At 33.8% G+C, this 12,040-nt stretch overlaps 1 protein-coding gene across 1 annotated transcript; it reads right to left on the bottom strand.

Annotated features, from left to right (window-relative positions):
• Positions 1–1,807: 1,807 nt before the first annotated feature.
• On the bottom strand, positions 1,808–7,092 carry LOC115975719 (protein SMAX1-LIKE 4). The gene is given in 4 exon segments (XM_031096618.1): positions 1,808–3,551; positions 3,837–4,044; positions 5,467–6,617; positions 6,619–7,092. Coding segments are annotated over 4 exon segments (3,135 nt in total). The 5' UTR covers positions 6,778–7,092; the 3' UTR covers positions 1,808–1,934.
• Positions 7,093–12,040: the final 4,948 nt, after the last annotated feature.

Consider the following 12,040-nt stretch of genomic DNA (forward strand, 5'->3'; position numbering starts at 1 on the left):
CAATAAGAAGACATCTAAAATATATATAATACTTGAAAGTGAAAAAGTTTACATATAACCAGTTTGCGCATATTTTGTGACTCAAATGCTCGTGAGGACAAAGAAGCTCTTATATAAAGTTTTAATGTGGTTAGCATATGGGACCCTATTATCAGAGGAACGGATCGCTGAAACCTTTCTAGTTGGGTGATTTCTTAAGTATGAAAGTCGGAATATTATGATCATTTGTTATTATTATATTATTTTATAATAGGCAGTCAGTGGAAGGGATATTAGGTTCAAATTATAGACATAAGAATTACAAAGGATGCCATTATTCCTATTGGATTATCATTTGAACTCTGAATATTATGATAACTGTGTGCATAATGTTGTGGTAGTGGTTATCGTTATAATATATTAGCTTGTAATTTCATGCATATACATGAATGTACTTAAAAGATATACATTAAGATGCATAATATAATTCTTACATATATAATTTAAATATAGTCATTTTTATATATTTTTTTAACTCTTTAAAAAGTCTTGTAAGAATATTATTAGGTAAAAAATGTAAATTGTTAATTTTTTAATTTTTTTTTTTTTATGTTCTTTAATTCTAGATTCTTTGGGTTTTGTACACAATAACTCTCTTAGATGGATATTTATGATGTGGTCCCACATTTGACTCCAAAATTAAGAAATAAAACTTTTTCTAAAAATAAATAATTTAGGACACATGACGCAAAATTGGACTTCAAGTATAGAATCTAATTGGATTTTCTCTAAACTTTACCTACTAATATATGGGTTATGCTAACGGGTGCCCTTAGGGCAATAGTTAACAATTCATTTTAGGAAAGTTTTGACACAACTTTTATGAAAAATAAAAAAAAGCTTACTCTAAGGGCATCCGTTATCATTTTCCTTAATATATATATATATATATATATATATATATATATATATAGATTAGTTTTTTAAGTCATCATACAAGCCTAGATTTGCGCAGTTATCCAATAATATGAGTTTTTAACCATCACTTGTTAAATTATATATGTTTAGTTTATTAGAATGTTGTGGGTTTCAATTTTCTTATACTTTCAGGCTTGTAGTGTTTATAGGAAAACTAATTCTCTGGAGAGATTTTGAAAATGTCCAAGCCCAATATTATGTTAAGGATTAGAGAAAGGAAAATCTTAGAGATACAAACTATTTTAGAATATTTTTTACAAAATGTTGATGTGATGAGTTATTATTATTAAATGAAAAAAAAAATGTTAGTGGTGAGCTCAGATAAGAACTAGTAAGAATTTACTATATTAATAGTTCGTAAAAATATTGTAAAATAGTTTATAGGTGTAGTATTTCTCTTAGAGAAAGTCTAAAAAAGTTTGGTGTCACAACTTGTGGCTCAACATATGTGGCGAGTTGTGGTTGGTGGAGGGGTGATAGTGGATCCATGTGGGCACACCCCTCTACCAATCATAACTCGCCATATGGATGAGTAGTGGCATAAGTTGTGACACCAGAACTACACAGAAAGTCTATAGAACCATAGAAATTTACACAAAAATTTTCACATAGTTGTGAGTGTGAAATTTTATTTATGAAACTCGATGTCTATAGCAAAGCTCAGAGGATTAAGCTTGCATGCTAATTGCACTTTGCACTATAGCAGTAAACCAAAGCTCGACTTTAGTTTTACGCTTTGTTTGATTGTTTGTTTGTTTTGTTTTCTGTTTTTTGTTATTGTTTTTTTTTTTAAAGCTTAACCTTACGTTAGTCCTTAGAGAAAATATAACTATAATGACAGCATAAATAATAAAAAGCAAAATAACACATCCTATTATGAAAATGAGCAGTTACATGAGATAGTGTGGCCATTAAATTTCCATTTCAATTGTGAAGATTTTACACCCACCCCCAAAAAAACAAGAAAAACCATTAGATCAGTAGTCGATGAAAGAAACATAGATTTTCTTAGGCAGACATGAACCCATGAAGCCGTCCTCCAAGAACCCCTCTCCTTTGCCCTCTAAACATAGCCTAACTTCTATACCCTCCTTCCCACCAACTTTGAACGTTTGCAAACTCGTTTGAAAAATGTCTTTCAGCCATTTTTCAAACAAGCTGTTGGGAAAAGAAGCAGAACCAACTAACACCTCCTCTAACACCCTCTCTTCCACACTAAAATTGTCCACATTTTGCTTCACATAGATCTCCTCGAATGAACTCTTGATCTTGGACAAGAAAAGCTCTATCATCTCTCTATCCCGAGCCGGGCTCCGATCAAAAATGAATCGGTTTTCTATCATTTCTAGAAACCCATGTTGGTTTTGGGGATCGGTTGTGGTTTCGCGAGTTAAATCACTTGAAATGGGGCTATACTCCCCTGGTTTTCCCTCACTTTCATCCTCCTCATCGGCTCTAATGTTGAGATCAAGAGTACTATTGAAGCTTGATTGCCTTGAGAAGTCTTTCTTAATATTCCCATTCTCCCCGGCCACACAAGTTGCATCTTCCTTTGCTTCCGTTCTTGGAGTTTTCTTAGTCTTGTTTAACAAATCCCACTCAGCTTTGCGCTTGTGATCAAAGTTAAATGTTCCCAAGCTGGGCTTTGTTTCATTGACTTGCAAGTTCAACTTGATCACACAATCTTGCTTATTCTTATTTTCATAGCTTGTGGAACCACCCTTTGTCAATATGAATATTACTTGGCCTATAGTACTTCCCTCTCTTTTGCTTGATTCTCCAAATTTTCCGCTTTCATATACATCAGCTAGGAATTTCATGAACTGGGTATCAGCTAGATCAACATCTTCAACTAAGATAACAAGCTTTCCATGGGTTTTCATGGCTTTGGCCAGGATTTGAGGACATGGGGTCTCTGCATTATCTCTTTTCCTCATGTTTAAGTGAAGGAGCAAATCGGCAGAGCCGAAAATTGACTCTGCAATTGCTAGTGCCAACCTTCTTTTCCCTATTGAGTCATTCCCCTGAATCAGTAACCAAGTCTCTTGCTTTGAAAATTTGGAATCGATCAAAGCTTCTGCTATTGAAGGAATGGTTTCGGATTGCCATGGCACATTCTCTTGTAGTACCTTACATGTATCAGCTCGTTGCATTGTTCGTTCACTTTTCCTTTCCACCAGTTTCTCTGAATCAGACACAAAAGAATTACCTAGAGCAAGAGTGATTTTCACTTCCTGACCATCATTGTCTTTAAGAAAACCCAAGCTCGGTTCTGCTGATTGGTGTTTCTGGTTATCACCAGTGAAATTGAATTCAATAGTGCAGGATTGCTGTCGTCTGAGTCGAGACACGAGATTGGAGCTGTGGGTGCACTTCAAAGCTGAATCGGCAAAGGATATCGAATTGGATTCGGGGAAGACACTGTTCTGACTTGGCCACCATGGATAGGATGAAACATAAGAGTAGCTCTTGTTCTTTCCAAATAAGCTTTGACTGCTGTACAAAGTGGTGTTCATATGGTTCTGACCATGCCTGCCTTGGTGGAGGCTGTGGCAGAGCCCGTTCCACTTTCTCTGCAGCTCAACCAATTCATCCTGACCATAAAAATGTGCAGATGAGCGTAAAAATAAAAAATTTCAAATACAAGGGATATTCAAATGTCAATCTCTTTAAAAAAGAAAAGAAGTTTTATTTTTTATATAAACTGTTAAATTGACAAGTTATTAATGGTATCTTAATGTCAGTGCTATATCATATGAGCAATTGTGATAAATGTTGTTTGCAACATTACTCTTATCTTTATTAAACCCACAACTAGCGTTTCAGAAAGCAATTAAAAGCAACCTGATGTGGTTTGGAAAAACAATGAGTATTGTTACCTTATGAGAGGCTTCAGTTCCATGAGGTTGCAGCCAGGGAGGCAAGAGCTTTAGTTCGCCAGATTTGAACAACTGAGCTTCTTTTTCATAACTGGAGGCACATTCAGAACAGCAACTGAGCTTATCTCGTTCCTCTTTACAACTAAATGGCTTTGTTTCCAGCAATTGAGACGGGTTCAGAGAGAAGGTTAGCTTTGAATCAAGCACACTGCAAATTATGAGTGCAAAACTTGAAATTAGTAATCATATTGAAATAAATAAATAAATAAATAAAGTTTTGAAGGAAATATTCAAAAAGAAATTTCATTCCACAAACTAATTTTGTAATAAATTGTCATCATAGTCACCTCATTTTCAGTTAGTTCTAAGATTAAGGAATCAGCTATTCAATTAGAATAAAGTGGAAACACCAATGCAAAACATGCAAATGAATTTGTCTAGGCCTAGGCCGCCACCACACCTAAAATGGCTGTCCTCGATCTCTTTACTTGATCGAATTATGCCATTTGAAATCAACTGTAAATGAATTGTTATAGTCATCAAGGTCTTTTTTTGTCACAATCTATTGGGAATAATTCAAAATATGCAAAAGATTATTATTATTTTTATTATGGTGTGGTGGAGTTAGTTTTTTTTATTTTTATTTTTAAGAAATAATTACAACATACTGTTAATTCCGCAGTTCGAACTCTTTTCTCCCTAGATCCTCAAGCACTTTGTGCATGGGGAGTTGTCAATTCAACTACAAGACTTTTGGCAAGCCAGTTCAATCTATAAAGTTCTATTGTTAGTATCTGCTTTACGAAACTTTTCTAAATGTAGAGACTGGTTGCTGGAATATAAGATTTAATTTCATGTGGTTAAGTTGTCAATCAAAAGATGTAACACAAAAGGAAAAAAAAATTAGGGATGAAGAAATTAAAGGCACCCTCTAAAAAAGCATTTCTAAAAAGAAAAACTTGGAATAAAATTAAAAAATTAAAAAAAATAAAATAAAAAAAGCTGATTTACTCAGTGCTAATTTGAAAAATTTTATTTTCATGGGTTTATTGGCTTACAAAATAAAGTGAGTAAAAGTACAGTTGTACTAAAAAACGAAAAAGAAAACTTTAATAAAGTGTACATAAGTTAAATATGCTAGAAATAAGTTATGAAATATGGAAGTTAGGTTCTGTTCTAAAAAGAGTAAAAAATATAAGAATATATATAAAAGACCACCAAAAAAAGAAGAAAAAAAATTCAAGCTAAAATTAAAAAAAAAAAAGCCAACTTTGGTTTTTTTTTTCTTTTTTTCTTTTTTTTGGGGGGGGGGGGGGGGTTGTGATATCTGCTGAAATCGGTTTGTAAAAATGTCCCGTGGCCATATATGCAGACAAAACATGGGGAAAACAAAGGACACTGGTTGATGTCCGTTTCACCAAACATGCTTTACCAAACATGCTTTTGGTCAGTGGTTCTGGCCTCGTATAGACTAAAGAGAGCCAAAGAAAAAAAAAAAAAAAAGTACATAACATAAAGCTTAATTAAAGGAATGAGTATTAAGGTTTTACGGATCTATTCTGCAAATGATTGTAGACGCTAGACATGAACATTCAATATTCAATATATAGAGGAAGCGATAATTAATAACCTGGAACCCTGGAGGCTTAAACCAAGTCCACCTGATGGAACAGAAACAGCTTGAAGAGCCCATTGAAGCTCAAGAGGGGGTTGCCTTATTTGGCACCTCATGTATGTCTGGTAACTTGCAGTTCCCATTAACCATACCTTTGTGGTTGAGTTTGAGCTGCCAAAGTCTGAGACTAACCTTCCTATCTCTGCAACAAGATGATCAACTGGGTTATAAGCTGATGAGACTGAGACTGAAACTTCTTCTTTCTCATCATTCACTGTCCATTTTAAGTCACCAGTGTAAATAATGGCTCCTCCAGCTGATGCAAGAGAATAATCCACCTTCCTTTTCAGCTCTAAAAGTTTCATTTCCACATCTTCCTTCTTCATGAATCTTAAAGAAACTGGTGCGAACTGAAATCTGATTAAATGGGTTGATTTCAGCTCCTCAGGAACCTCTCCTCTCTCAAGCCTTGACATTAGCTCTGACACTAGGCCTTCAGTTATGGGCACTGAGTCACCCACTATCACAGTGTTCTTTCTCTTATTATTATTCTTCCTAGACAAAACGTCAAAGACCAATTTGATATCTTCCTTTACAGATGGTGATGAACCAGCTATGAAGCCTGTGATAGGGTTATTGGTTGGAAGTTTCTTTGGAGGGGAAAAGAGAACTGGGTTTTGCTCAGAAGAGTAAGCCAAGAAAGGGGTGTTCCAGAACGTGCTAGGGTTGATGATGTCTCTTTGTGATTCAGTATGAGAAGGCGAACAAGGTGAAGAGAAAACCCCACCAGAACTGTTGTAACACTGAAACACAGAAGTGGCTGAACAGTCCTCAATGTTGTTCTTGACAGCAGTGCTAGAGAAACCAGCCTCTCTCATAACCCTGCTCACACTAGGGTCATCTAAAATAGATATAATAAGCTGTTCTAACTCAACCTTTATGGTTAAAAGTGGCTGTTGTTGCTGTTGTTCAATGCAACCTCTTCTCTGGTGTGCTTGTGCTCTTTTGAGTGCAGCAATTAGAGCATTAGAGAGAGAAGGCTGACCATGAAGCAAAGGACCAGGTGTTGTTGGAAGCCTATTAAGAGCCACATTGAAGCAAAGCTCAAGAGCTCTGCATTGGAGAGGATGTGAAGTGTGGTGTGGCTGAGATTTGAGACAAGCCTCTTCTCAAAACACTGGCCCTTGCACTTAATAAAGTGGCAGCCACATGAAGAGGAGTGACCTGAGCATGGCCCCTCCTCCTTGCCAAGCTGACAGAGTGCTTCAATACTGAAGCAGCCTCCGCTGTGAGGGTCTGCTGCGCTGCACAAGCTCCTGATCGCATCACTTGGCTAAAACCAACCCCCCCCACCACCCCCTTTTGAAAACACTCTTTTCTGAGGACTAAACTTCTTTCTTTCTTCTCTTATCTTTTTTCTCTCTCCCTCAACACCACCCCAACCCAAGTCTTTCTAAACTGTGGTGCTTTGGAAAAGCTGTTTTACCTCCTCTCTTGTGCTTAGAGGAATCAGAAACTACCCACTTGGGTTTGAAGGCTTGAATGATATCACACTACCTCAAATGGAAAGAGAGACAGTCTGGTTTTTGAAAGAAGAGCTAGCTAATTAGTTGAGCTTTAGAAGAACCAAACTACAACATACTACCTTCTTTATACATCTTATTGTTGGGCTTTTTAAATTTTTTTTAAGAAAAGAAAAAAAAATAATATTTTTCATTTTCTTTTTTAATTTTAAAGAAATTGTAGATAGTCTTTTTTGTTTGTCAACTTTTTATTTACAGTTCATTGCTTTTTCTCTCTCTTCTGTATACAGTTAACTCTGCACCATCTTTTGTACCAACTAATGTTCCTCTAATAAAGGGCACTCTCTAATGTTTCAATTGGTTTTTGTTTGATTGACAATTAAGAATAAAAAGAGGTCACTTTGAATAATCATTTTCATTTGTTGGAACTTGGAAAAATCAAAATAAACAAGTAGGGCTTTGATGGCATGATGCACCTATCAGATAAATTTTCCCCATGATAATGAAAAGCTGAAAAAGAAGATTTCGATCTGCTCCTACACTTTTTTAATCTACTGAAAATGCAATAACAATAGCAATATGCATGTACTGTATTTTTTTGATATAATATAACAGAAACCAAAACGATATGATTCTTATTTCCGATGTGTTATTTTTATGCAAAAGGGAGGGTCCACAAATGGGACCCATAATTCAAAATTTCTTTACACATACATAGAGAGAGGTTCCCTCCTTTTTCTACATCACCCTTTGAATGGACAGACAAGGCCAGCAGAAATTCAAAAAAAGTACTAAAGGGAAAAGGCAGAAAGAGATGAGAGATGAAAAAGAAAGTCTCAAAAAATTTCCTTCCTCATGTTTATCATTTGATCTTTTATATATGTATATATGTATATATATATATAGATATTAGATATACACAACAATATTGGATTGTTTGTCGAGGGATAAAAAAGGAGTCTCTCTCTTCACGCCAATCCTCGTAGAGAGACAGCATTTTATTCCCCAAGTACCCAAAAAGCAACCCTCTGTCTGCTATCCTACATAGCATTATTGGCTCTTTTTCTGACCCTCTTTTTCTCTCTCTCTCGATGCGCAAATTGCAATGACCTTTTGTCTTAAACCCATATCATTTCCAACAACCCACTTAATAACTTTTTCTAGTTACCAAATAAAGGAGGTAAATCGGAAATATAGTGTTGTAATGGACTAAGATTGTGTTCACATCTCATCTTTGTCTATATAGGACTTGTGAAGTATCATGGTTTGTCATTTTAGTAGACCAAAAAACATGCTCTGCATAAGTTTAATAATGGACTTTCAGTAAGTGACTTTTTTGACTACTTTCATCTCATCTTTAACCGCACTTTGTCCAGTTGCATTTATTTTATCTTTTCTTCTTGGCATTTATACCTTCATAGTCCATTTACTAAGGACAAATTCTGCTGGTAAAAACTTTAATAGACCACGTACATGCTTATTTCCTGTGAGATACAGATTCTCCAATCCTCACAGCTAATGAAATTAACTACCTCTGGGTGCATCCTAATCATCCCTAACAATTTTAGTGTGTGTTTGAACGAGCTAATTTTCATTATTTTATTTTATTTTTATTTATTGTTTAAAAATATAATTATATCTTAAAAAGGGATGATTCTTTAAAAAAATTTATACATTTTAGTTTTAAGGGGGGAAATAAGCTCATGCAAAATGAATGGAGCTCTCGGAAGTCTGAAGCCTCAAGTTTTAATTTTTAAACCAATAACCTCAGTTCCATGAAAAGAGATTCCCTTAATTTATTTGTCAATGCAAAACTTAATCAGCTCATGAAAATATGTGAGACGAATCAAATATATATATATATATATATATATATATATTACTGAGTTTCTTTCCCTTAGAGAAGCTAAAGTCTAACAAAAGAACTCCTCGAACTCGTTTATCAAAAAAAAAAAAACTCCTCGAACTCAAGCTCAATATTAAACCTTTAATTATTACTATTATTATAGAAGAAAGAGCCAATTCAGAAGTCCGTTTACATTCTCTGACTAATATGTCGTTATGTGTTAACCTTTCAACATTAGACTGAAACTAATTGTGATGTTCCTAATCTGATTAGTCCCCATGCTAAAATCACGAAATATATGCACTACTAGCTAGGTAAGATTTACTCCATATTTTCACCCTTTCAAAAATAAAATGGGGCCCTCAACAATCTACTACTAACAAAAAGTTGACCAAGACTATGTGCGTTGAAGTGTTTTAGTTAATAATTGGAAATATTATCATTTAACCACTTATATCAAAATTGAAATTCATGTTCTTGGAACCTTTTCCCCTCTTTCCTTGTGTGTGTTAAAATACTTAATATTCTCAAAAAAAAAAAAAATAATGTTGTTCTAGTAACGTTGTTTGTATTTTTTGGAAATACTTATGGGTGAAAAAGTATGTGAAAATATGTGTAATGTTGTTTAAAAACTAAAAACATATGTTTAAACATATGTACCAAATGGCCCCTCAGGTTCTTGGAAGTCTTAGGCCCCATTTGTTATGGCAACTCAAACACATGTTTTTAGTTTTTAAACAATATTACACGAATTTTCATACATTTTTTCACTCACATATATTTCCACACATGTTTTCAAACAATAAAACATATGTTTTTAAGTGTATATACCAAATAGCCCTTTAAGATTTGAAAGTCTTTGCTAGTGGGTTCAGCAAATTGCTTTTGACTCCTTTTCATGCAATATATAACCTTTTTTTTTTTTTTTTAGAAGGCAATATATAGAACCTGATCTTGGGATACACGTAACATTGGTTCCAAAATTAATGATAGATCGATATTCATATTCCGAACTTAATTTAGATACAATTTTTTTTTAAAAAAAAAACATTAATAAATATACTAGCTTTAATTTGTTGGGTTAGGTGTGAGTAAAGTCTCACATTAAATAATAATAATAAAAAAAAGTGAGTAGTAAATATAACATTTTTTTAAAGAACAAGTAGTAAATATAACATAGTTGGGTCATAATTCTTAAGTATAAGCGTTTTAGGTTAAATGATGTCCTTGTATTTGTTATATTAATTGTTCAATTAGAGTTTGTCCAAGGTGTTATCTCCCTAAAAAAAGGTATCAAAATCTATAAGATTGTTGGGTATAAATGTTTTTGAAATCCCTAAATCCCACATTGAACAATAATGAATAAAATGAGTAGTTGATATAACACAGCTCGGTCTAAACTCATAGGCTTGAATCTTTCGGGTTAAGTGGTGTTTCTTCATGTTATATTAACTAATAAGTTATTAGAATGTTTTTATCAATAGGTCTGATTAATGTGTGCACACATTAACCATTAATTATCCATTTTGGGAAAATTTTTATGAAAAATTGAAAAAATTGTCAAAACAGTTAATTACTTTTTCATTTTTCTATAAAAAGTTTTCCTAAAATAGTTTACTAATGTATACTCTAAGGGCATACATTAATAAATCCCTCAATCAATCCACCTTATATAAAAGCACACACTTGGGAGAAATTTCAAATAGAGGACTTATCGAATATAGTGAGACTCCATTTAACTAAAAATAAAACAGAAGGTTTAGGACCATTTTAATCGTTTACTTTTTTGATTTTATCCAATATACTAAGTCTTAGTTAATCATTCATATTTACATGGGTTTACTTAACAATATTTGCATGGAAAACTCAAATCATAATAATAATTAGTGGAATTTCAAACAAGGATTGAGAAGTTTTTATAAGCAATGAACAGAAACTTTTAGAGTCTCGTAAACGTAGTCATAGATATCGTCCAAGTTAATGACACTGCAAAGTTAATTCATTAATATCTAATTAATATGCTTTTAATGACTCTAGTCATTTACATCCCCTCATGATTGAAAGATTCATGTATATTGTTTACTGTCAAAAAAGATAAAAAGCTAAAACAGTGAGTAATATCATAAAATGTGATGAGGTGGGGGCATTTTTGTTTGTTCCTTGAGCACCCTTTATATTTTGCAAGCGGAGCACTTCTAGTTCTTTATGCCTAGACATTTCCTGCTTAGACAATAATGAGGTCTATTGGGGGTTATCAATGCCCTGTAATTAATAAGACCGTGGTATATATATATATTTTGAAAAGGGGTGCCCAAATCATTGGAACATTATATTTCAAAAATTCACAAAGTAAGAGAATAGGGTTTCTCTACTTAGAAGAAAAGTATCCCTTTATGAATTAATTGAGAATGTGCAGATTCTTTGTGAAAATGAGTGCGTCATCCTTCGGACTCGAATCATTTGGTTTACATTTTCCCTAGCAAGTTTTCAACGAAGTGGGAAAGTAAAAATTACAAGCTACATTATACGGAACATACAGGCCCACAACGGAAAAGCTAACTAGGTAACACGGTTTTACCTTGATAGTAATCTTGTTTATCAAGTTCAGTAAACTTTTTTTGTTATACCGGAAATGGAAAACTTAATTTAATTAAGATAGGAACTAATTACAAAATAGTCTGGAGTAGGGAAAATTATTCGGTACCCCCAGAGTACCATAAATGCGTACTCTCCCTTTCACATGAATGGTGGGTCCCACCATGAATTTAATTAGTGGGACCCACCATTTATGTGAGAGGAGGGAGTACACATTTATGATACTTCAAGAGTACACAATAATTTTCCTTGAAAGTAGGGATGATGACTACAAATCATTTGTTTTACTTTTTATGTTCCATTTTATACTATGCCAGTCATTAAAAGGAAAAACAAAATTATATACATGTCAAGTTGTGAATCTTGTGATTGGGAGTGTTGATGCTCGTTTTTACAAATTCGTACCCAAAAGCCCATGAGGAAAAAAGCCCAATAAAAAGCAAGGCCCAAAGGCCCATCAAGAAGACCAAAGAGCAAGAAAGGCCCAAAGAAAAACATAAAAGAAACAAAAGCCTAGATTTTCACCTGGGCTAAGAAAGAAATGCAAGGAAAGTGATCTGTAGCAGAATACAAATCTGCTACAGAATATAGTTCTTCAGTAGAATGGCTTTGGTAGAGTAAGGCC

The sequence above is a fragment of the Quercus lobata genome, chromosome 2, assembly GCF_001633185.2.
Source record: "Quercus lobata isolate SW786 chromosome 2, ValleyOak3.0 Primary Assembly, whole genome shotgun sequence".
Lineage (NCBI taxonomy): Eukaryota > Viridiplantae > Streptophyta > Magnoliopsida > Fagales > Fagaceae > Quercus > Quercus lobata.